This window comes from Podarcis muralis, chromosome 16 (genome assembly GCF_964188315.1).
Source record: "Podarcis muralis chromosome 16, rPodMur119.hap1.1, whole genome shotgun sequence".
Taxonomy (NCBI): Eukaryota; Metazoa; Chordata; class Lepidosauria; order Squamata; family Lacertidae; genus Podarcis; species Podarcis muralis.
Genome location: NC_135670.1, coordinates 17,120,553 through 17,146,769, shown reverse-complemented (window position 1 = coordinate 17,146,769; position 26,217 = coordinate 17,120,553). Strand labels below are relative to the sequence as shown.

At 50.9% G+C, this 26,217-nt stretch overlaps 2 protein-coding genes across 7 annotated transcripts in view; one reads left to right on the top strand and one right to left on the bottom strand.

Annotated features, from left to right (window-relative positions):
* PC (pyruvate carboxylase) overlaps window positions 1–26,217 on the top strand; it is a 250,421-nt gene that overhangs the window by 197,678 nt on the left and 26,526 nt on the right. The window lies entirely within an intron of this gene.
* On the bottom strand, window positions 5,719–24,735 carry LRFN4 (leucine rich repeat and fibronectin type III domain containing 4). Of its 2 annotated transcripts, XM_028710553.2 has the most exons (3): window positions 22,879–24,735; window positions 12,639–14,043; window positions 5,719–7,172 (listed from the first exon to the last, which is right to left on the bottom strand). In XM_028710553.2, exons 2-3 carry the CDS (start codon window positions 14,021–14,023, stop codon window positions 6,482–6,484), a joined length of 2,076 nt encoding a protein of 691 aa, XP_028566386.1. In that variant the 5' UTR covers window positions 14,024–14,043; window positions 22,879–24,735; the 3' UTR covers window positions 5,719–6,481. The 2 variants fall into 2 exon arrangements, with proteins under 2 accessions (XP_028566386.1, XP_077776167.1); XM_077920041.1 differs by lacking the exon at window positions 22,879–24,735 and having other exon boundaries at window positions 12,639–18,364.

Genomic DNA, 26,217 nt, shown 5'->3' with positions numbered 1-26,217 from the left:
CTGTAGGGGCAGCAGAAGCCCTTGGGGACAAGCTTCTGCTCAGCAGTCGAGCATCTGCTTTGCATGCAGAAGGTCACGGAGTTCAACCCCATGTATGTTTCCTGCCTGAAACCCTAGAGATCTGCTGCCAGTCTGTGCAGACAACACTGGGCTAGAGGGAAGGCAGCTTCCTCTAACTGGGGATATGGAACTGAATTCTTCCCTCCTCTGTAAGGCAGGGGTTGCCAACATGGTGACCTCCAGGAGTTGTTTGTTTTTTATTATTTATTGCATTTATATCCCACCTTCCTCTGCCCCAAGGAATTCAAGGTGGCATACAAGGTTCTCCCCGGCTCCCCATTTAAGCCCCACAACAACCATGTAGGTTAGGCTGAGAGGCCGTGAGTGACCTGAAGCACCAAGTGAGTTTTGTGGCTGAGTGAAAACTTGGTCAGGTCTCCCAGATCTTCATCTGACATGCTAACCACCATGTCACTATTGGGCTCCCAGCTCCCACTAGCCCTAGCCAAGAATGGTGATGATCATGATGAATGGGAGTCCAGCAATATCTAAAGGGTGCCGTGTTTGCTACCCCGGTCTAGGCTGGATGAGGAGGAGTGGTGGGAGGCTCCGGCCGGAGAACTCCCTAGGGAAGCCTCAGAAGAGGAAGGCTCAGAGCCAGGGGAGTGGTGGTAGGACACAGAATATAGGTCAGAGGATGGAGGGGAGGCAGAATGGTTCCAGCAACAGGCTTGAGTGAGAGAGAAGAAGAAGAGGCAGAAAGCGCTGCAGTAGGACAGGCAGCTGAGGGTGGGGTGGGGGCTGAGACTGCAACAGATTTACAGGAGCCTGCCAGTCCTGCTGTATTCAGCTCCCCTCCCTCCTTGTCTCCAAGGGCTCAGAGAGTTTTGCATGTAGCAGAGCAACAAGCTCAGAGAGCACAGGGGACCCTTCCCCAACGGAATTTAGAACTGCAGGGAAAACAGCCGGATGAGGAAGAGATGTAGGGGGAGTTGAGAGGCCCAGATCGTCAATTCTGGCAGCTGCTTTACTGGGGCCAGTCTTGCCATTGGCTTCTCTGTGTGTATTCTTCTTCCTTGGATAAAGAATGAACTTCACTGCTCATCTCTGAGTCTCCGTGCAGACCTGCAGCTGAACCAGCCCTGACAACCTGCCTGGTTGGGGCTACTTTTCACACCCATGTGGTGCCAAACCTCACTCAACAGTGGAGTTGTTGAGTGTGCTGGAGAGGGGTTGAACCCCTGGTCTGTTGCAATGGGAGCCACATAACCCTGCCCTGATTTTTAAAAAAAAAAACGGTTTTATTTCATTTTGGCTTGGCTTGGGAGGCTCTTAATATATGCATATAAATTTGCATGTGCAAATGGGGCCTCGGCCCTCAGACTGACAGCCTTGATCAACAGAAAGCTGCAGTCGACCCCAGGCTCCCTGACAAACGTCACTGTGGTAGACCCCAAAGTTTTGCAATGCTGTCTTTGTACCATTTGCTCTCTTCCTTCCTTCTTGGCTCCAGCACCTTTGCCTGACCTTAATAGCCTTGCCAACCATCTCCACAGCTGGAGGGAGAAATGCTTCAGAATGCCAGTTGCTAAAAATTGCAGAAGGAGAGAGAGCTCTGGTGCTTGTGTCCTGCTTTCAGGTTTCCCACAAGCCCATGGTTGGCGAGGTGGTGTAGTTGTTTGAGAGTTGGACTAGGACCTGGGAGACCAGGGTTCGAATCTCCACTCAGCCATGAAGCTCACTGGGTGACCTCAGGCCACTCACTGTTTCTCAGCCTAACCTGCCTCACAGGGGTGTTGTGAGGATAAAATGGGGAGAACTGTGTCACCTTGAGTGGAATATAAATGTGATGATATGCTTCTGTGCTTCTGTGTATTTTACAAATTAGGGCTGGGCCTTTCTGCCCATTCCTTGCTCCTCAGGGCGAAGGGAGCAGGAGGGAAACTGGTCCTAATCACCTCCCGTTATGATTGTATCGCCTGCCTGCCTGGTAGGCCAAGAGCTCGTTGTGTTTTAGAGGCGGGGTGAGGCTAATTGGGATTTTATTGGGCACGAGGACAAGATCTATTGCTTGTATTAATTATTCAAGGGCAGCCTTGCCTTTTACCCGCACATGATGCTTAAAATAGATTGCCAAGCTGTGGAGGACCAAGCCAGAGGGATGCAAGTGCGGGGGAGGGGGTGGATCCTGGGAATTGCAGGCCGGCCAATAGGATCCAGCCTTTTGCCATTGCACACCCCACGCCCCTCTTCCCAACCAAGGCAGCAGCCTAAATGGGGGGTGCTGTTTGTACATGTACGAGAATTTACAGTTCAGAGCACCATGTGGCAGAAGGATCCTGACAGCGCGGGCTGAGGTGGGACATATTTGCCTAGTTTGTGCCACTTCCGCGCGTAGGTCTGCCCAACATTAATCTATCATCATCATCATCCCACCTTTATCATCATTATCATCATCATCCCACCTTTTTCCTTCCAAGCTGCTGATTCTGTGGAGGTGTACAGGGCTCTCCATCTCATTTAATCCCTACAACAACCCTGTGGGGTAGGTTAGGCTGAGAGAGGTAAGCTTCATAGCCGAGTGGGGGGATTTGAACCCTGGTCACCCCGGTCCTCTTCCAACACTCTTAACCACTACACCACAATCTGGTTGGTTCTATTTTAAAAGCTTTGGCATTTTCATACCTAAGAGACATGGCGTTCCCCAGATACGCTCATGCACTCCATTTGGGCCAATGGCTGTGGGAGAGATGCACGATCCTGCCTTTGGGCCCAGGAGTAGGGTATCCACACACACACACACCCAGCTCTGTTTTCCTTGGTGCTCAGCACCTCTCTGAATTTGCATGTTCAGCTCTGTGAGAGAGCCTGGAAGGCTAGTAACTAGCTGAACGGAGAAAGGAGGGTTGTGCCTTGTCATGTGGGATCAGAATCAATCTTCTGCCACACACATTAAGGACTTCTTAGGCTGCTCTGCCTGCAGCAGTCTTCTGGGGCAGCCCCACTCTCTCTTTCCCCAGGCGCCTGCGGGGATCCCCAGACCGTGCATTTGATGGAGAGCTGGGGGAAGCCAGCTTTGTGCAGCCGGGAGCTGGTGCTTTGCATTGGGAATAAGCAGGCCAGGAATGCTTGCGCTGGACTCTTGGCCAACAGCAGTCAAAAAGACTTTCTCCTGTGTCTTTAGCATCCATACCTTCAGGCAGAAATTCCAAAGGTGCAGCCTGCTCCGACTCTGTATCTCCAGCTGAGATGGGCAGGGGCAGTTGTACCTGTAGGGAAGCAAGAAGGACTTAGAAATAACCTCTTCCCCTCCCTCCCCCTTACATTGTTGAGGCCTAGCCCCTTCACCCTTTGCCTCCCGCTCTAATGAAGCTTAACTAGCCTTTGACCAACCAGATGTTCTAGACTACAACATCCATCAGCACCTGCCAGCACAGCCTTACTTGTTGGAGCTGCACTCCAGAACCACTGCACTGCCTGGGCCTGATGGGAGTTGTAGTCCAGAACATCTAGAGGGCGTTAAGTTGATGGAGACTAGTGTAAAGCAAAAGCGTTCATGACCCTTCCTTGCCATCCTTCAGGTTGCCCTTCAAATGGGAGCAAAGACCAGCCCCATCCTCCTTTCTTCCTTTTTCTTTTGAAACATTTCAGCACAATATACCCTGGTGGCACAGTATGAATACTACATCATGACAACATTAAAGAATAGAATTCACATTGCATTGTGACAAAGTAAATTCTGTGGATCATTGAACAGTAAGCTTGAAGTGTTTACATATAAATGGGGCCAGTTGCTGCCTTTCCTCCTGCCTTGTCTTTAGCCAGGGTTGTCAGCGGTGGGATCCGCCTTCAGATTCATGGAGGAGAGGGCTATTGATGGCTGTTCTTCCTCCACAGATGCAGGCAGCAATGCTTCTGGTTACCAGTGGCTGCAAACCACAGGAGGGGAGAGTGCTCTTGTGCTCCAGTCCTGCTTGCCCGTTTCCCATCGGCATCTGGTTGGCAACTGATGCTGGACTGGATGGGTCATTGCCCTTACCCAACAGGCTCATCATATGTACTTACGTATGAACATATCAATAGGGCTGGTTCCTACCTTTTCTGCAGCCCATCTCCACCTGTGCTGTCAGAGGTGGGATAGGCCTTCCCTCCAGTGAACTAGCTTGCAGCCATGGGGTGCAGCCTGTTGACACATTTCACACACACCCTCCTCACCACCACTTTCCCCAGTCCAGTGATTACTGAACCTAAAAAGCTATCTCAAAACCAATCTCCTTTCTGGCTGTTTTTCCAGATGATGCTATCGGGAAATTACTTCTTTCCTCCCCTTCCTCTTCCCACCACCCCAAATGAGAAACCAGCAGTGCCAGCCCTGTGTGCCTAAGCCAGTTTTGCTCTGAAACCCCCTTGCAGGGCCATATCACAGCCACACTGAGCGCAACCACCCCCAGCTCTTGAGTTTTCCCTTCTCGTTCAAAGACTGAACTGGCCCTGCAGGGAAACAGAGCCAGTGAGTCGGCATGTCAAGGGAGCCAGAAGCTGCTGCTGCTGCTGCGGTCTTTCAGCAGTGCTAGGAAACCGCTGGAGCAGGGAAAAGGGTAGCCGAGGTCTCAGCCGCCAGGAGTCATGCAGCTGCTGCAGAATTCCAGTCTCTCTTTCAGAGTTGTTGTTGGGGTTGTCTTTTGGCAACCTGACATGGTCAAACAAACAAGCAAGTACAGGCGTGGACAGCAAAGCTCCCAGGGGTGGGAATTTGGGCTTTTGCCTAAGTTACTCTATACAGCACCTTGTGCATCAGAGCCACAAAATGGCCTGGGCCAGGCTGCCTGCTCAGGATTCCCACCCCCCCCCACCCCATCCACACACACTCAGGGTGTCACCCCTCCACCACCCGAATTTTGGCGGGTGGGTCTGTGTGACACCTATTCTGTGGGATGCTGGGGTCCATGTGGGGGAGGAGTATTTTTGTCAGAACCAATTTTTATGAGGATCCCCTCCCCCCAAAAAAGATTGCTGGTTGTTGAGAATCCTGCATTGCAGGGGGTTGGACTAGATGACCCTCAGGGTCCCCTCCAACTCTACGATGCTATGTTAGGCTGGGCCTCCTTACAAAGCTTAGGCTGTCCATCTGCCAGGGTGGGTAGGGCCCTTGCAGCAGGCAGTTCTTGCAGCTGGCTTTCTCCCACATTCTGCAACCATCTGAGCATCTCTGGGTAGGGCTGAGAATGCCCACCCTCCTCCTGCCTCACACCCTGGAGAGCTGCTGCCAGATAGTGTCGACAGCACTATGCTAGACAGACCCAGTGGTTTGGCCCTCCATTGCTTCAGGAGCAGTGCGAAGGATATGGGGTACAAGGAGAAGCCCAAGGGCCCCATTCCTTTCCTCATTGCCTGAAATGTTAGAACTCCCTAACACTCCATAAACAGGTGCACTTAAATCAATAACTCTGCATCTTAAGGAAAATGTGAATTGTGTAGGGTTATGTAACTTTTAGGACTCTCCCGTCAGTACTTTACAGAGCTCGCAATTTCAAACATCGATTCTAATTCAATACTTTTTTTGCACACAAATTATTGTTTGCCACACTTGCTTTCTTTTTTAAAGTGTGTTTCAAAGCCCCTTGAGGAAATCTGGAACCATCCTTCCCCCACAGAATCATGCAACCATCAGAAACTCGGCAAAATAGCAGTAGTAATAATAATAATAATAAGCAGATCTATGCAAATGGTTCCCATTTATACACATTTCAGAATTCCAGCTTTCCTTAGTACAGAGTTTTGGTTTAACTTGGTGTGGCATTTTGATTTCCCCTTCTTAACCTGCACCCACCCTGGGGGTTTTTTTAGAACAGATTGTACACAAACCTGTCCATAATATTCACTTTCCTATTTAATCTCCTGCCTTCCACACACTGACTAATTTGGGGGTTGTTTTAACAGAATTCTTTCCTCTTTCCGCCTTCCTTTTTCTTCTCGCTTCTTCTTCTTCTTTCTTTTGGCAACTTATTACTTTTAAAAAAGGACACCACCCCCATCCAATTGATTTACGTGCCCCCGACCTCACGAAATGGACACGCCACCATTTTCAGCTCCGATTAATCAATCTCCTGCCAATCTGGACAAAATGACATTCCCTCCCTTTGAGGTTGGATCCCTCCATTCGGAGCAGCAGCTCTCCTTCAATCAACCTCGCCCTCCCCCACCCCACTGCCCAGGAGAAAGTCCAGCAGGGAGTCAGGCTGTTGTTGTTGCTGGAACTCCTGAGCCGGGCTCAAACCTTTAGCCTCTATTGTTTGGGTCCGCAAGCCAGGCCACAGCCAGAAACACCCCCACCTTAGTCGCGGCATGAGGGGCTCTCCTTTAAGCCGCCATCAGCAGCTGTGATCCAGGTGTCGACTGCCGCCCGATACCCACTGCCAGACGCACAAGGGTGGGTTGTGGCGCACGCAGGATCTCTCCTCCAGCCCAGGGGGCGTGCGCGCTATACCACGCTTTCTTCCAGCTCGTCCGCATTGAGGAAGGGTCCAAGGCGCTTGGCGTCGCCCTCGGAGGCCGCGCACTGAGCCAGCATCCCGTGCACCGACTGGCTGCGCTTGGTCCACATGAAGCTGAGGCGCTTGGCGTAGCTGTAGCAGGAGCTGGAGGAGACGTCTCCCATGTCCAGGGAGTTGCTCCGCTTGGTCTTGGCGGGGGTGCTGGGGGGCCCCCACGCTGCTCCCCCCACCCTGTCTCCCGTCCTGCGCTCAGGCTGAGCAGCCTTGGCCCGCACCCGCCGGTGCTTGGGGCCCCGCTCCTTGGGGGGTGTTCGCAGGGGGAGCAGGCCGTTGGGGTGTCCACCGTTGGTCTGCGAGTAGACGTTGGTGACCTTGGGCAGGCTGCCATGGGCACTGCCACACACCTTGTACTTCACCATCATGACCACAGTGAAGACCAGCAAGGTGACCACGATGATGCCCCCTACGATCACCGTCAGGGTCCCGCCCAGGAAGTGAGCGTGCAGCGAGTGGCAGTCTGGGTAGGCCTCCCGCGTGGCAAACTGGGCACATCCCAAAAGGTGTGTGGCTGCCAGGGAGGTGGCCGCATCATCAAAGATGGCCAAGACGCACAGGTCGTAATCCACGCTGGGCACCAGGTGCTTGAGGTGGAAATGCCGGCTGGTGGCAGGGATGATCCTGCGGAGAGGGGGAGAGAAGGTGTCAGTAGGCATCTCAGAAGGGCATGAGAAGTACCTTTGCTGGATCAGAAAGGTACAGCATCCTGTTCTCCCATTGGCCAACCAGATGCCCCAATGAGAAGCCCGCAAGCAGAACCTGAGCACAGAAGCAAATCTCCCATCCTGTGGTTTCCAGCAGCTGGTATTCAGAAGCATTGCTGGCTCCAATCGTGGAGGCAGAGCATAGCCATTGTGGCTAGGAGCCCTCAATAGCCTTCTCCATGAATTAGCCCAACACTCTGTTAAAGCTACCCAATCTCTTGAGCTACCAGGCCATTATTGCCACCTCGTCATTCCCTTCTGCAGCTTTTTTGCAAGTGAAACTCAATATTCTTCCCTCCAGTCTGTATGGAATATGCCAAACTGCCTCACCAAAGCCACCTGGCTAAATTTAGCTCTTGCAGGTCTGCAACTAACTAAAGGAAGAGGAAAAAGAGATTGGGAATAAATGGACAGCTCGCACCCGAGGAATGTAGAAAAACAGGGTCCTCCCCCACCAAGGGTCTCAATATTGGGACTTCGGCTTTTTCACTTGTACCTGAAAGCATTAGCAGTAAGAAGTGAGCCAAGTTTGCTGATGACACCAAAGTGCTCAGAGGAGTTAAGACACAGAAGGATTGGGAGAGCTCCAAAGAACATCTCTCCACACTGGGAATATGGGCATTAAGACGATAGATGCAATTCATCGTAAGTACAAAAGCAAGGAAAACCTTAATGTTTGCATTCATCTGCCTGCAAGGGCACAGGAGCAGGGGATTGGCAGGCTGTAGGAGGTTCCTAGGTCTTCCCAGACCTGGGATGCAGCCTGGCTTTCAGTGGAACAGGAACTCCAGTCTGCTGTAGCCAGGGCCCCCTCTCACAAGACATTTTGTTGCCTGAGGCTGAGGGACAAGAAGGCTTCTCCTTTCCCCATTCCACTTACAGGAGCCAGCAGGATATAATTTCAACACTAGTGACCCGATAGCCTCCTCCCCTGTCCTGGTAGCAACAGGCTAGCTAAGGGTGGCCAGTAGAGGGTGTGTCAGACGCACATCTCTCTCCTCCCGCAGATGGAAATGGTTGGAACTTGGGGACAGCAAGAAGATGGCCCCACAGGAACTGCTGCCCAAGGCAACCACCTCACTGCCTGTCCTTAGAGCCAGATGAACGTAAGCAGCATTGAAGGCTCAGTTGATCCTCTGGCCTGGCCTCAACAGGCAAGTCAAAAGGCAGCCTTCCCAAACCGGCAACCTCCAGATCTTTTGCACATCCGTCCTCTTGAGTGAGATGGGCGCACAACCCCAGAGTCTGTCAAGACTGGCCCGTACAGGCAGGGGTACCTTTACCTTTTTATCACACTGGCGCTGGTGTGAGTTGTCCTAAACATCCAGAGGGCACCAGGTTGGGCAAAGTTGTCCTACTTCCCCAGGTTTCTCTGGCTTGAATTCCACCCTGAATGGAAAGTCTGGGTGCCCTTTCCACTTCAGAGGCAAGGCGAGTGACTGCAGGGCTATTGATGGCTACCAGCCATGATGGCTCTGCTCTACCTCCGCAATCAGAAGCATTAATGCTTCTGAGGACCAGTTGCTGGAAACTGCAGGGAGGGAGAGGGCTCTTGAGCTCATGTCCTTCCCACGGGCATCTGGCTGGCCACAGTGAGATGCTGGACTAGATGGGCCACTGGCATGATCCAGCAGCCACTCTCTTCTTCTTACGCTCTTATGTCATGTTCATTTTTAAGTTGAATGGAACCTGGGAGAAATGTCCTCGTCTGTCTCCTCCTTGCACACAAATGCACATCAGTGTGCTGTGGCAGATCTAGGCTTGAGCCCTGGGGGGGAGGATCCAGCTGTCAGGGCTCAAAGTGCCACAGGGGTGTACCCAGGTCCCAGCTGCTGCCAAAACCAGATCCGGGGGGCAGTGGGGGGAGGACGTGCAGGAGAGGGTGCTCAGGGGACTTGGGGGGGGGGGGAGCCAAGCTGTTGCTCCACAGGGAGCACAACCTGAGGAGAAAGCACTGAATGTTGGTGCCTGTTGCAAATCTGTGTGTGGTCATTTTGCTTCTCAGGAGTGCATATTTGTGCATGTCGTAGAACCATAGAATTGTAGGCTAGGATAGGATCCCCAGGGTTCATCTAGTCCAACCCCCTATGGGTAAAAAACCTGTGGCAATTAAGGCTACCCTGCCTCAGACTTCAAAACCAGCATTTCTCAAAACCATTTTGCCCTCCACCTCTAAACTCAATTCACCCTCCCACTTCCCACCTCCAGCCCCCCGGATCCATCACCAACCTCCCCTACCCTGCTTACAAGCAGAGACCCTGGGATGCATCAGGAGGCAGTTATTTTCTCAAGGTGGCCTATGTGGTTTAATCCTGTGAGGTAGGTTAGGCTGAGAGATGGCGATTGAGCTCAAGGACCTAACCTGGTACTCTAACCACTATGCCACACTGGCTCTTACATTGCAGCAGTGGCACTCCCTTACATTGTGAGGGCAGAGAGCATTCTGGGAGGTGATTCTTGGGGGTGCTGCGCCCCAGGAAGTCGCATAGACTGGCCAATGCCATCCATGCCTTAGCAACCTCAAGATCAGACTACTGTAATGCAGTCAATACGGGGCAGCCGTTGAAAACAGGGCGATGGGACTGCTGCTGTCTTTCCTTGCTTGTAGGATTCTTTTCCTAAGGCCTGTGGCTGACCTCTGTGGAAAGCGGAGTACAATACTGGGTTGTATTGAGCCACCTCTGTCTGATGCAGCAGCCAGGCTCTGTTCGCTTTCCCCATCTCTCAGTGTTTGCCTGCATACAGACTCCTAATCTTGTCAGTGTTGTAATTGATTTGTTTCAGTGACAAGAGTCTTGAGGCTGTGGCCTTTGTCACTGGTCACGCTTCACAGACACACACACACACTTGCTAAAGTACAAATTCAAATCCAGATTAGATCACCAAATCAACCATTGTGAGGAACCAGGGAGGATGCAAGCCCTGGAACAAACATCCCAATAAAATGCACATTCCAGGCTGCAGTTAGAGGGGATGTTGCAGGTTTGAATGGTCTTCTGAAGTTGTGGGGGTGACCTCCTTGCATGTAGAAAACAAACATGTCAGGAAGCACAGTTCTCTCCCTTGCCATCTTCTTGCAGAGCAAACTAGTTTCAATAATAACTTATGATTTCAGGTTACCTGGAAGACCCTTTAGGGTCTCTTAGAAATCTAGGGAAATTCTCCTTCTGACACTGCACCCTACAGAATATCATAGGGTGGTGACCCAAAAAGAGGCATTTGCTATCATTGCCCCTATACTATGAATGGCCTTCCCTCTGCCACATGTGAAGCAACAGCCACCAGCTGCTTCAGAGGTCTTGTAAACAACCCTTTTTGTCCAGGCTTTCCCTGACGCAGCAGATTAGACCCTGATTTATGTATTTGAATCCCCTGCATTCCTGTTCTATTTCTTGTTCTTTGCTTTCATGCTGCTGTTTTATTGGTTTTAGGTTGCATTTTTGTTTTAACAATGCTGTTTGTTCTTGTACACCACTTAGAGGGTTTTTTAAAAAAATAATTAAGTGGTTTATAAATGCTTTTAAATAAATAAAAAACCTAGAAAATTGCTGGTTTAAATCAGTTCATTTCAATCAAGTCTCCCAGTATGGAATTCATATATTTCCCGACAAGTGTGTGTACTAATTGGTTTCTGCAATAATTAAATGCATTGTTTTGCAACTAAATAAGACCTTGGAACACAATGCAGAACTTTTGTCCAAACAGCCTTCTGTGCTGCAGGCTTAGGCCAGCTAAGCAGACAAGTTTGTGTTGGGCTGTATGTGTACCCAAGCAATGAACACCATTTATTTAAAAGTTAAGTGTGCAGCCCTGCTTGGAAGTAGCCCCTATGAATAAAGTGGGGCCTATTTCTGAGTAAACATGCATAAAAGTTGGACTGTGAGCTTCCAGGAACAAAAGACAGTGGACTTCAAATGGCCTCATGCTTTTGGATGAAAATGGGGTGCAGCCTCCAATCCAGGGGGGGATCTCTGTTTCCCACCTCCTGTACAAAAGAGCCAGGTGGCATAGGAAGCTGCCTTACATACAGAGTCAGGCCACTGGTCCACATATCTTCAGTATTCTATGCACTGACTGGCAGTGGCTGTCCAGGATTTCCAGACACGGGGTCTTTTCCAGCCCTGCCAGGAGATGCCCTTGAGGATTGAACCTGGAGCATGTACAGCAGATGCTCTTTGTCATGCGTCTTGGGCATTGAGCTGTTCACAACCCATGTATATTTCATGCTGCCTGTAACTGCCCAGGCTCACAACATCTCCCTAGGGTCCCGTTAGCATTGCTTCCTGCCCTAACACTCTCCTGACTTCCCTGACCACATGAAGTGACTTTAAAAAGAGGGATTGTCGGAGGAAGGCCAGTGGGAGGAGGTATGGTGGTGTTGCTGGAACTGGTTGAAAATGAAGATCACGGAGCAGATCAGCAACCCTCTCTTTGCACAGTTTTGCTTCCCGTTTTTAAAGCAGGACTTAATTCCAGCAGGTTCACGCCCTAGAAACCTGTTATCAGCCTCTGGAAATGTGAAATGGCCTCTTGCAGCCTTCCGTGACCCTGGCCTGTTGAAATGTGTGTGCCAAGGTGTTGCTATTAGTAAATAAAACCCTTAAGAACTTGGGACCAATTTGCCTTACCTGGTATGCACCCACTCGACTACTTCAGTCAGCAGAACTGGCAGTGTTATAAGGTGCCACATAATACTGTTCCAGATTTGTAAGAGCTCAATCTTTTAGTGTGGCAGAATCCACACTTTGGAACGCCCTGCCTACTGATTGTGTAGACAATCCTGAGCTCCATGGAGCAACAGTCTGGCTCTGTATGAGGCAGCTTCCTGTGCTGTGGGCAACAACCTTGGTTAGCTACTAATCTTAAAGAGGGCTAGGGATGTCGGCTCCGGCTATGGAAAATCACTCCAGAGTGGCTCAGGTGACAGGATGAGAGCTGCTCCCTGGAATGAGCAGCATCCAGAGGCTTGGGTGAAGTTCTGTCCCTGCTACTCTGAGCCAGTCTCTGCTGCTCTCCACCTGGGAAAGGAGCAAAAGAGGAAGCACCACAGAAGAGAGCCTGGCTGCTGGATCAGACCAGAGGCCAGCATCCTGTTCCCACAGTGACCATCCTGATGCCTCTCTTGGGAAGCTCACACAAGGAGGATCTGAGCCCAGCAGTGAGCAGCTGGAGTTCACAATAATCCAGGAGGCTGGCTTCATGAGGGTCTTGGGAGAACAAAATTATAATTTGAAGTGCCAGAAACCTCTTGCTCGCAGACGGAAACAGTAAAATCTTGGTCCCTGGGCCCACCTGGCAGCCAGTGAAGGAGAAAGCAGCTGAGAGGCATAACTAGAGTTCCTTGGGATCATGGTCCCAGGTGGCACGGTCGCAAACACCTTACCTGTAAATGAGAGTGTCATCCACGGTGCAGTTGTACTGGATCTGGTACATCCAGGCGGCGTAGGCCGACTTGTCAGCCACCCACCGCACCAGCGCTGAGCTGGCCGTCACGTCGGACACCTCCACCCTTTTCTCGAAGCCCCCCTCGCTGGCGTTGGCCGATGTCTTGGCCGAAGTGGCAATGTCAGAGGAGCCCGGGTCCTGCTGTAGCACGGTGATGCTGCCGTTCCCCCGGTGAGGCAAGGGGATGATTTTGAGGTCCACGGTGGCCGTGGACTCCCCTGCAGCGTTGATGGCAATGCAGGTGTAGGCCCCGTCGTCCCGGATGGTGGTCACCAAGATGTCCAACGTGCCATTGCGGAAGGACATGGTCCGGGAGGAGTTGGACATGATTTTGTCATCAGGGGAGACCCAGTGGATGACTGGCTCGGGGTCCCCAATGGCCCGGCACCTCAGGGTGGCCCGTTGGCCCTCCAAGATCCAAAGCTTGTGGGTGTGGCGGGTGATGAGGGGTGGCTCGCAGGTGAACTCCTCCTCGGGGACCGACCAAAAGTAGCGGCCCGCCACCTGTGCAGGGGAGGCGCAGGTCTCCATGTCGTCCTCCCGCACCAGGCGGCGCAGCCACAGCAACTCGCAGTTGCAGTGCAAGGGGTTCCCGCCAAAGCTAAGCACAATGGTGGAGGTGTACGGGGTTGGGCTGATGACCCCGACCTGAGAGCGGGCAAAGAGTGGATCGGGGGGCAGCGTGTAAAGGCGGTTGGAGGTCATATCCAATCGGGAGAGCTTGTAGAGCTCGGCAAAGGCCCCTTCCATGATGAAGTCGATCAGGTTGTGGTCCAGGTTGAGGGTGTGGAGGCAGAGCATCCCCTGGATCCCTTCCCAGGGGACCCGGTGCAGGTTGTTGTAGGACAAATCCAGGTCCTCCAGGGTCATCAGGAAGTCGTCGAAGGCGGCCACCGAGATGTCCACCAGTTGGTTGTTGTTCAGGATGAGGTGCTGGAGGTTGAGCATCCCACGCAGGGCCTCCTCCTGGATCTGGGTCAGCCGGTTGCCATCCAGGTGGAGCGAGCGGAGGCTCTCCAAGTCGCCAAAGGCAAAGGGGCGGATGGTGTCGATGGTGTTGCGCGACAGGGTCAGGTCCACCAGGCCCGTCATGTTCAGGAAGTCGGGCGGCTCCACCACCTGGATGAAGTTGTCGGCCAGCCGCAGCTCCACCGTCCGGCGGTCAATGTTGGGCGGGATGAAGAGCAGGCCCTTGTTGGCGCAGAGGGTGCTGAGCGACTCGGAGAGATTCTGACACACACAGTGGAAGGGACAGCCCTCGACCTGGGCCAACGCACGTCCCACCATCAGCAGCTGGACCAGCAGCAGCAGCAGGCTTTCCATGGTAGACGGCTTGGCAAGCCCTGGAGAAGGAGGGAATGAAATAAAAGCAGTTACCAGACCAAACATCTCGAAGGGCTCATCCACACTTCCACTCGTCCCATGCCTAGAAAGCCTGTATCCAAGCAGTTTTCCACTTGAACTTCACTTTCTGGGCATAGGTCTGGGTGGTTTCCCCCTTGCCGTGCTTTTTTCCCGGGGAAAGCCCACTCTTTAGTGCTAAATTGGAGCAAACATCAATCCGGAGAAATCCCGAATTGCCATTTGCTCCGAATGAGCGCTAAAGAGCGGCTTTCCCCAGAGAAAAGCAGCAGGACAAGAGGAAGTGCGGATAAGCCCTATATATCCGAAGCTGGGTCTCCTCAGTCTTTTCGCAGAAAGCAGGGTTAACTTGCAGTCTATACCTTTAATAAGTCCTTTCAGACTCATCAGAATGAGATACTGGAAGAACTTAGAAGGGGCTTCTCTGACAAACCGGTACAAAACAGCACTTGTGGAAGAATCCCAGGATAAAACAAGCGCAAGGCCTGAAGCACAAAGACTCATCACTGTTGAATGGCACAGCTTTATTATGTACATGGCTAAAACTGAAAATAGAGGACTCGCCTCATAAACTCTTTTGGTTAACTTGAACTGTTTATTACCTGCCATACAAATAGTAGTTTGGGATCAGAACTTTATTTGGCTATTTCTCATGTATTGCCTAAACATTAGCTTCTGGGTTACTGCAGGATATTTCGTTATTCATCTTTATGTTATATGTTGGAAGGATTTAATAAAAAAATACACATTTTAAACATAAGAATAAAGAAAGAAGGTTGGCTTGATGATGGCATGAGGTGGGAATTTGGGGACTCACAGAGGACTTCGTGTCAGGTGGCAAATTGCTCCCTTTCTTCATTCCTTCATTCTAGTCTATTAATCTAATTCTATCTCTTCTCTTTTTTATACATGTTTGTACATGATTGTTTACATTTGTTATTAATTGCAGAGCGTACTTGCCAGTGCATCAGATTAATTTGGGGCAGGGCCGTAGCTCATTTGCAGAGCAGGTTCAGTCCCCAGCATCTCAGTGTAGGATTGGGAGGATACCCTGGCTGAAATCTCAGAGCTACTGCCAGTTAGTGTAGGTGATATTGCACTAGATGGACCAGCAGTCTGACTCGGTAGAAGACAGCCTTCCATTTAAACCAGCCTTTATTTATAACCATGTGGACCAGAAGCTTTTTAAGATGACAGAGATGATGTGGTGGGTAGAGCATCTGCTATCAACACAGAATATCCTTGTTCAGTGCCTGGCATCTCCAGTTTGGGTTGGGATAGACCTGTGTCTGAAACCCTGGAGAGCCACTGCTAGCCAGTAGAGGCAGTACCATGCTAGCTGGTCCAGCAGGTGGAGGAGGAGAGGGCAGAGGGTGACGAAAGAGCTGAGAGTGCAGGGAGCCTTTTCCCCATCTTTTGGATCTGCTGGGAAATTCAACAAACCTGCTGTACAGTGGTACCTCAGGTTACATACGCTTCAGGTTACAGACTCTGCTAACCCAGAAATAGTGCTTCAGGTTAAGAACATTGCTTCAGGATGAGAACAGAAATCGTGCTCCGGTGGCGCGGCAGCAGCAGGAGGCCCCATTAGCTAAAGTGGTGTTTCAGGTTAAGAACAGTTTCAGGTTAAGTACGGACCTCCAGAACGAATTAAGTACTTAGCCCAAGGTACCACTGTACCTAGAACTGGGTGTGTGGAGAGTGCAGCTGAATGGGACACAGCTGAGGAAGTACCATCCACTTTTGGCCTGCCCATAAAAATCAAGTGCAGACTTAGAAATTAGGGTGATATCTCCTGTTTCCTGGAACTCTTCTCATTGTGTGACTTTCATGGGTGAGCTGAGAGTTTGTTTGGATCCTGGGCGAGGACCCAGAGGCTGAGAGGAAGGGTATGTTAGAAGGAAAAGGAACTGATAATAGATTTTTATATATTAGTAACTTTGTTTTAATGTAGCATTTTTATATGTGCTTGTTTTTGCAACATTTTTTTTAAGTTGCTGTTGTTACTTTAGTTTTTTGTACACCAGTTAGATATATTTTTAATACAGGTGATACTGAACACATGAAACTCCCCATTTGCATGTCTTTGGGTCACACATGACCACACACATGTGCACCATTTTTGGCAATAAAATGGGGCAACGGGGGGCAGAATGAAGTGAGGGCAGGGTGGGGGAATCCCCACTCTTGTACATCCCAGTGACATATGCTGCAGCCTGGAACATAACCCTTGAGCAAGCAGCAAATCCCCTGTATATTAAGCAATATAGAAATTAAATAATCAAAATAATCAGGGGTTATATCAGTATAAATCAGTATAATCAGTATAAAGCAGCTTCCTACAATTCAGTATATTCCTAATTTTAAACATTTTAAAAACATTATTTTCATTCCCATTTAATACCCCCAACATTCATTTGACACAGCCCTTGTTATTTCAAATCTTCCCAGTCATTAATATATATTTAGATATAGAGAGATGTGAATCTTTTGCACATCCAACCACCATCCATATTTCCATATGCCCAGTGAAGAGATAATCAAATAAGAAGGAAAGCCTGAGTAAGAAGAAAAGGAGAGATAGATGGAAAGCAGGGTTGGGGGGGGGGGAGAGAGAGCACTAGAGGATCTTTATCAAAGAACAAATTATATTGCACAAAAATGTCTGTCACAGATTGATGGATATGCAGCGGCCAGATTACTCACTTTAGCTCTCAAGTTATATTACCCCTGTTTAAAAACAGTTTCAGGCCTAATTCAAGCTGCTCGCATTAGTGTTGAAAGCCCTGAACAACTCAAGTCCCAAATTCCCAAAAGATGGCCTCCTTCCCTATAGACACCCTTGGTGCTGAGATTAGCAGAGGGGGCCAGTCCTGGTTGTTCCACCGCTCTCAGGGATTTGGGGTGCTGGCATTCCAGGAAAGGGCCTTCTCTGTGGCAGCCCCTAAGTAGTAGAACTGCCTCTCCACAGAGATGCTCCTGGGCCCCTTCACTACGCAGCTGTTGACTTTTGCCAATTCCTGTGAGTGTAGTACATTTTAACTCTTCGCACATCTGGATTTTCAATTATTATAACCTGCTCTGGGATCTGCTGGGAAAAGGCATTTCATAAATTTAATAATAATAAAAAGCCACCTCATTTGCACAGCTGCATCCTACGCCCTGTTTCTTGGTCGTACTAGGGAAAGAGTGGATATGGGAACAGCAGACAGAATGTGGGATGCCATCAGGGCAGGATCCAGGGTCACTGTTGCAGAGCTCCACTCAACAGAAGGGGCACAAGCAGTCAGCAAACACAGGCCTGGTGGAAAGGGGAGGCTTGACACATTTTGAAGTTAATAGTGAATGCATCTGGCAGTTAACCAGAAGGTTGGTGGTTTGAGCCCACCCAAGGATGGCTGTGGGCAGGATTCCTGCATTGCAGGGGGTTGAGCTAGATGACCCATGGTGTCCCTTCCAACTCGTATGATTCTATAAAGTAATACATTTTACGATCTAAAGCAGGGGTAGCCTGTGTGGTTTCATAGAGGAGAAGGCTATCTATCAATGGCTGCTAGCCATGATGGCTCTGCTTCCATGGTCAGAGGCAGCAGCGCTTCTCGATACCAGTTGCTGGAGTCGACAGAAGGGGATAGTTCTCTTACGCTCAGATCCCACTTGCACTGTCAGAACAAGATGCTGGCCAAGATGGGCCATTGGCCTGATCCCAGCAAGGCTGGATTTTATGCTTTAATGTTCTTAGGCCAAACATCCGGAAACCCCCCAGGTTAGGGAAAGCTGTTCTAGATGTTAAATCTTAAAAGCTGGGGGAGTTACTTTCTCTGTTACATGTCAATACATGCACATCATTTTAGTTTTATCCGATTGATTGATTGATTGATTGATTGATTGATTGATTGAAGTTAAACCCCACCTTTTACTCCAGGGAGCTGGAGGTGGTGGCTCCTCATTTTGTCCTCACAATGACCCTGTGTGGTAGGTTAGCCTGAGAGGCAGGCACTGGCCCAAGGTCTCCCAGTGAGCTTTGTGGCCGAGAAGGGGATTTGAACCCTGGTCTCCTGGTCCTAGTCTGACACTCTGACCACTACACCACTGTGCGCTCTGCTCATTGACTCTCATGTAGCTCATCTTCCACCAGCTGAAAGCCAGGAAGGCGCTTAATCCAAACAACAAAGGTATATTAGAGGGAATGAATGTTTCCCTCCCTTCCCCCACAAAAAAAAATATATATCTGCAGTTCAAGATAAACTTCAGCAGCTGTAGCTGTGGATTATATGCTGCCTTGGTGTGGTGTAAAAATAATAATATAATAATAATAATTTATTATTTATACCCCCCCCCCATCTGGCTGGGTTTCCCCAGCCACTCTGGGCGGCTTCCAAAGGAGTATTAAAATACTGTGATACATCAAACATTAAAAGCTTCCCTAAACAGGGCTGCCTTCAGATGTCTTCTAAAAGTCTGGTAGTTGTTGTTCTCTTTGACATCTGGTGGGAGGGCGTTCCACAGGGAGGGCGCCACTACCAAGAAGGCCCTCTGCCTGGTTCCCTGTAACTTGGCTTCTCGCAGTGAGGGAACCACCAGAAGGCCCTCGGTGCTGGACCTCAGTGTCCGGATAGAATGATGGGGGAGGAGACGCTCCTTCAGGTATACTGGACCGAGGCCGTTTAGGGCTTTAAAGGTCAGCACCAACACTTTGAATTGTGCTCAGAAACGTACTAGGAAAGCTTGAAAGTCAGCTGCACTAGCTGCTTTCCCAGAATGCAGGTGGCCGATGGGTCAGGCACGCCAGAGGTGACAGCTCCAGAGACCTTTTGCAAATTGCCGGCCAGGTGGAGGGATTAAAGATTCTGTATTGTCTCAGTGCTCAAAAGATGGCAGGGCTAAAAGAGACTGAGCAAAAGTGTGTGCTCTCTCAGACTTGAACCCTCAACCCTGGTGGGACTCTCCCCCCCCCCATCTCTTTGCTAACATCTGCAAGGCGGGCAGAAGAGGGAAAGCCAGAGTGTTCATCAGGGTCAAGGCTCAGCCCTGAAACATATTGCAGAGCAATAGAGGGAACCTCTGAGCATAGACAGAGTGATGCTCTGTTCTCTGCTTCAGGTCATCACCCTCCTTGGGAAGCAAGATGGCAGCCGAGTGTGATCAGGTGTGGAGAAACAGGACTAGGTGCCAGGTCATTCATGAGCCAGGCCTCGTAGGTCCTGTACTGCGCTTGCGGTTTCCCCACACACATCTATCTGGCTGGCCACTGTGAGAAGAGAAGGCTGGACTAGATGGGCCATTGGCCTGATTCAACAGGTTCTTATGAGGAACACCAGTCTGGGCAGGTCATCTCTGTTCCCGAACCCATCTTGGCCAGTGTAGGACACTTGTGCCAGTATGGCACACACCTCCCAGGCGACACAGAGCTCTTCTTCACATTGCTGGAAGACAGCCCTTCATCATTCAAAAGTTTTCGCACTTCCTACGCTTCGAGAATCCAGACTTATAAGAGATGCTGCGCCTATTTTTATTCCTGCCTGCTAGGCGCCCCACGCAGCAACAGCCTCTCGTCTCTGCCTGCTACGATGCTCAAGAGTCGGTATCTGGCCCTGCAGCAATGCTCTGTGAGATGCCCAGCAGATGTGCAGATTTGGCATCTCCTCCCACCCCTTTTGTGTGTTTCCTCAGTCCTAAGGATAGTTGGAGCCAAAGAGATGCCAGAGGGGTTTGCTGTGGACCTATAAATGTCTATACTTGTGTGCATTTTTGCATAAGAGAAGGGCAGCTTAGATGACGAAGTGTCTCATGCATGCAGCAGCTCATTGATATGTTCCATCTAGCGGTATGCGTGCCTCAACCATCCCAACAAATTACTACCTGTGGAACTCACTGCTCCAAGATGCAGTGTCTTTTAAAGGGGAAGAGATTAAATCCCAAGGAGCTGAAGAGGGCTATCAACAGCTATTTTGTTGCAGAAGTTAGATAGAACCTCCATGTCCAGAGACTGTCTACCTCAGAGGAAGAGTTGCCTTGGGAAAGAGCGAACAGCAGGGGAGGGGCTGTTGACGCCATATGTGTGCTTGTTTCCTAAACCATATGATGGGCTGTTTGTGGTCAGGATGCTATACTAGAACAGGGGTCAGCAAACGTTTCCAGCAGGGGGGCAGTCCACTGTCCCTCAGACCTGTGGGGGGCCGGACTATATATTTTTTTTGGGGGGTGAACAAATTCCTATGCCCCATAAAGAACCCAGAGATGCATTTTAAATAAAAGGATACATTCTACTCGTGTAAAAACATGCTGATTCCTGGACCATCTGCAGGCCAGATTGAGAAGGTGATTGGGCCGGATCAGAGGTCCTTATATGCAGAAAACCTCCTGTGGTTCAATCCCCAGGTGGGGCTGGCAGAGATCCCTGCCTAAAACCCCAAAGAGCTGCTGCCAGTCAGTGCAGACAGTACTGAGCTAGATGAATCAATGGCCTGATTCAGTATAAAGCATCTTCCTCTGTTCCTATTTAAATTGGTCCTTTATTCAGAACCATGAGGACTAGAATTTTTCTTTTGGGAAAGGGCTGTAGCTCAGTGGTAGAGCATCCGCCTTGATGCAGTAGGTCCCAAGTTCAATCCCCAGTGGCATCTCCAGGTAGAGCTGGCAGAGACTCCCTGGAGAGCCCCTGCTGCCAGTCATTGCAGGCAATACTAGTTTAGATGGACCAGTGGTCTGATTCAGTATAAGGCAGCTTCCTATGTTCCCCTTGCTCTCATGCAGAGGTGGGAGGGGGGACTTTTATTCAGCTAACCTATGATGGGAAGGAGTCCTGTCCCTGCCTGAAGCCTGGGAACCAAACCAGAGCAGGCAGTTCAACACCAGGCTCAGCAAGAGCCCCCTCCAAATGCCCCTGTGTTCTGCCTCCAGTTCTGTAAGGGAACAGGGGCGGACTTGGGTAATATGGTGCCCTGAGCGAAGACAAAATTTGGCACCCCTCACCAATATTTCTTAGTTTCATAATAACTCATTTTGGTACAGATGCTTTTTTAATGGATCTTCTTAGTATGAACCCATATAAACATAGGCATTGTTGTTGTTATTGTTATTGTTATTATTATGTGCCCCCTTGGCTTGGCGCCTTGTTCAGAGAGCTGCCCAAGCTGCCCTAAATCCTGCGCTGCTGGGAAAGGAGGGAAGGGCAGGGTCAAGGTGAAAAAGGAAGACTGGAGTGCCACCTAATTTATAACTCCGTTAGAAGAAGAAGAAAATCCCTCTGATTTCCCCAGGCTAGTGAGAATTAAAGGGCATTGTGGAAATGGAGACTGCTGGAAGGTGTTCATGTCTCTGGGCGGGGAGGGGTGGTTGGTTGGGGGGAGAAGTCAGCCGCCAAGGACTTTCTAGCCTCCAGCTCAGAGCAAGGAGCTGGTGTGGTCGCTGTCACTGGCTCCCAGGACTCCTGGGTTCTGCTCCTAGCTCCGGGTTAAGAAACGAAAGCAAAAGGTTAGAGAGAGCCAGGATGGTTGCCTCTGGGGACTGGGCTGTTTGGCAAGAGACTTTTAGGAGATGGTCAGCTGAAGCAATGGAGGCTGAGCAACCTGCACCCCTGCTTCCTCAGCTCAGGGAAGGCAACGAGGTCTAGTGGTTGGAGGGAGTCAGGATGGTGGGGGTGGTGTTTGGGGATCATTGGCAGCTGACAAGTGATGCAAGTTTAGGGAAAGGACCATACCTGGGTTCAATACCTGCTGGTGTCTCCAGGGAGAGAAACTCCCTCTCTGAAACCTTAAGAGCTGCTGCCAGCCAGTGTAGACAATGCTGACCTGACCCTCAGCAGAAGGCAGCTCCCTATGTTCCCATGCTCAGTTTGGCAATCAGAACACCTGAGCTCTTTGTTGCCAGCACTGGGGTGCCCCCACCCCACCTTGAAATCCAAATCCCAGACATAAATATAGACCTTAGTCTGCGTTTGGAGCTGCACTTGGTTCTGCCTGTCTGTTTATTCAGCAGATGACAAATCTACCTCCATCTCTCCCTCTCTCCCCCCCCTTTCTCTCTCTCCTCTCCGCCCCCCCCCCCTTCCCCCAGGGCACTCCCTTCTCTGCTCCAGGCTGGAGAGCCTGGCCCTGCCGGGCACAATGAGGCCTCCTAGTGGCAGAGTCGGGAGCAGCCGCTGCCTCTGCGCTGGTGCAGGTGAAAGGTTGCAGATGGCCAGAGAAGGGGGGGGGGTTGTTACTAGTGCCACAGGAAGAGGGGGGCAAGTGGCCAGGGCAGGATGCAATTGAGGTGGAATAATTTGAAGCTGGCTGATCCCTTTCACCACCTCCTTCCTGCCACTGAGCATCTGCTTTCCATGACTGGAAGGGCACCCCGCTCAGATTTTAATCAAGATGGAAATACAAAGGTCAGAGAAGAATAAAAGAGGAGTGGGGAGAGGGACCCCCACCATTTCCATCACAATGCAACTTTATGGGTTAGGAAAAGGGTGAGGGGTGAAAGGAGATTCAGTGGGAGAAAAAGAGGTTTGGGAGATCAGATTCCTTTTTCTATTCTGGAAGCCTTTCCAGGGTTTGTAACAGGCAGAGACAGCTAAAAGGGGGCTCTCCTCGCCACCCCCCGGAGACCAGCGCACCCCATTTGTGGTTTTCTCCCCCTCCCCAAAATTAAATAAACACTCTGCAGTCCCCCTCTGCAGGACATTAGTCACTCCACAACCCCCCCTCCAGGAGCCATCACTGCCTAACCCAACTTCCCACAAAGCTCAGCTAGACACACACACCCCAACACACAGACACACATCACATTTCTGCCCCCCCCCCATCCATTCGCCCCAGATGCCTTTTTACCTTCTGCTCAGTGTCTCAGGGGCCCAGAGAGCAGCCGCGGCCATCCTGCTCCATCTCCCCGCCTCTCTGAGCCCCCTGCCTCTCGCTCAGGCTCTCCTGGCCGGATCGCGGCCCCCAGGTGCCCCCTGAACCCTCTGCTCCTCCGGGTGCCATGGAGGGGGGCCCAACCGCAGCGGAGCCCCCTTGCCTGCACGGCGGCTGGTGCTGCTGCTGCTGCGTGGCAAGCAAAAGTTCAGCGTGGCTGGAGGTGGCATCGGAGACGCAGGCAGCAGAACATCCTTCCCCCCCACCGTCGCCCCCCCCCCAGCCAAAGGAATCAGACTCAGGAAATGCTGCAGCGCTCAGGCAGACATGGGAGAGGGCATCCGTGCCACCCTCCTCAAGATGCTGCTGTTAGTGGAGCTCTCTGTGACTCGGGGTGCTCTCTGCTCCCAGGGTCTCTGCTCTTTGACCCTTTTCGCTCACCAGGACTCAGGCTGGGCCACCTTGCCTCTGACCCTTCCTGGGCTCGGAGGCTCCAGGTCCTCCCAAGGTGGCAGATGCCCAAATCAAATTCCTGGGCTCAGTCTGCTTTGCCCTCCAGCTCCTGTGTCCCGGTCACTGTTCCTGGACCCTGAATGCACCCCACTTTCCTTCCAGGTCCCCTTCACCCCTCAGGACTCCTGGGTTCCATGCCACTCAGCTCTCAGTTTCCAGATAAGTCTAGATCCCTTCGATTTCTTCATTCCAAGGTTCTAGATCTCCCAGGACAGGCCCATTCCAGGTTCTACATGGTCCATTTCTGATCTTGATATCTCTCTTGCTTTTCTGGATCTTAGTTCTAGATCCACAGTTCTTGAAGAATCCAGAGGGGGGTTGTTTGTTGTTTTTTTTTAAAAAACACCTTACCCTGGAAATTCCAGAATTGAGCTCGTTGGTCCAGCCAAGAGGCTGGGATTCCACCACCCACCCTTTAGCTTCTTGCCCTTCTAGCTGTCCAGTCTTTGACAGTTCCAGATTATATCCCAGTTCTGTGCCCTCTGGAGTTCCGGGTTCTAATCCTCCACCCTACTGGATTCCTGGTGGGCAGACCATTCGGTGCTAGATCTTTTGACTTGGCTTTCAGACCCCGAGAACCTTTGGGGTTGGGATGTCTCCAAGGCATTAGATCCTAGATTTCCGTTTATCCTTCCCTCCTTCTTGAAGCCCGCCGTTTTCTGCCTTTGCAGAACGTGGGATCTAATTCCTGGCGCCTTCAGAGACTCTCAGGGCCCTTCCAGGAACAACGACCTTTTGCACACCCCTTCAGGGCGTCCCCAGATCCTGTTTCTTCTGCAGATCCACCGCCCTTCTTTTCCTCCGGTCCTCCTGGGTCCTCCTCCAAGAGGCTCTTTGTCTCTCTGCCTGCCTTCCTGGCGGTCCGGCAAGGGGCTGGGAGGGGACCAGCCAGCAGTTTGCAAGCAGGGTTCTTTCAGTTTGGCCTCTCCATCAAATCTTTTCCCCCAGACGCCACCCCACCCCTCCGGACTGAAGCAGGCTTAGCTCTCCGGAGCGGACGGCTCCGCTGGGCTTGGCCCCTCCCCTTCCAGTGCCTGAAGCTCCTCCTACCCAAGCTCTGGTTGGGGGGAGGGAGTTGCCTGTGCCTGGTCTTTGAAGCAGCTGGGATGGAGTCTCCCCGCTTCCTTCTCGGGATGCAGAGGCAGAAAGAGTGATGGAGCACCTTACCCAAGAGCCAGATTTTGGGAAAACCTTTGCCTCTCAGTAACCAGGGCAGGGAGGCAGGCAGCCCCACTGTGTCAGGAAAGGAAATCCGTATTGTTTTCACATCTGATTCTACCCTTTGTGCTTTAAAAAGAGTGCTCACCCCCCCACACACACACATTTTTAAGTCTGGATTTCAGATTACCAGGCAACTTCCCTCCTCCCCCCCCCCCAGGCTGCAACCTACCAGAAGCAGGAGAAGTGGGGGAGGGATCAAAGAGCAGCTGGTACCAAGTTGGTCCTCATCCCGGTTGTCCTGGGAGACCCGTTGCTAGGAAGCGAGATTGCCCGGGGGGGCACTGGTGGGGGATAGCAAAGGGGTCCACGTGGAGCAGGGTGGAAAGGGGCCCTCATTTTTCGATCAAGGCCAAGGAAGGGGGCTTTTGACTGCGGAAAGGGGAGGCCCACACATTTTAATCTTTGCACCTGTTGTTTTCTTTCTTCCTTTCTTCCTAAACAGAGAGAGGCAAACATTACCTTGCTACTCCAAAACATGGCTAAAAACAAAACTAAATTGCAATCTTGCAAAGTTTCTTTCTAAAGTAAGTCCCCCACCCCTTGAAAATTTCATCCTGTGCGTGGTGACTCAGAAGTAAATCCTTCTGTGGAGGAGTTACTCTCAATAAAGAATGGACAGAACTTGGAGCTCATGCCCACTTGGATAGCCACTGAGGCTATCTCAGACACATTTTACTTGGAGTTATTTCCACTGAACTTAATGGAACTTACTTCCAAGCAAGCATGTGCAGGATTGTGCTCTTAGCCATACATGCCATTGGTGAGGTCCTTTTGAACCCCTCTGACAATACTGGTAACTCCTTTTTGTGTGTTTTCAGCCAGTAAGTAGAAATAACATTTTGGTGCTATTAAATCTGTGGGTGCCTCCAGATCCTTCTCACCGACAATCCCTTTTGGATAACATAAGGCCATATTTGCACCCCAAGGAATTGTGCATCTGCTTTGTATCACTGCTGATATTAGGAAAGTCTTTCCAGCTCTTCTGTATACAACAGCTTTCCTGGTCGCCACAATGTGACTGGAAACTCCATGCAGATGAATAAGCTGGTTGGCAAGAGATTGTTCCATCCCTCCTGCCAGTCCCCCTGGCTGAAGGCCAGAGGATGAGGTTGCCAGTGGCTACCAGCCACAATGGCTATTTTCTGCCTCCACTCAACACTTACTGGGATCCACAACTGAGGAGAGTGCTGTTGTGCTCAGGTCCTCCTTGAGGGCTTCCCAGAGGAGGCTAGTAACCATTGATAGTCTTCAGCTCCTCCGTGGGTTTGCCCAATCCTCTTTCAAAACCATCCAAGTTAGTGGCCATCGCTCCCTCCTGTGGGAGGGAGTACCATAGTTTAACTATGTGCTGCATATAGTTAAGCTATTATAGAACTCACTCCTGCAAGCCACCAACTTGGATGGCTTTAAAAGGAATGGACAAATTCCTGAAGGAGAAGACTATCAATGGCTACTAGCCATAATGGCTGTGCTCTGCTTCATCAGTTGGAGGCAGGAATGCTTCTGAATACCAGTTGCTAGAGGAGGGGAGAGTGCTCAAATCATGTTGTTGGGTTTCCCCATTGGGGCATCTCTTTGGCC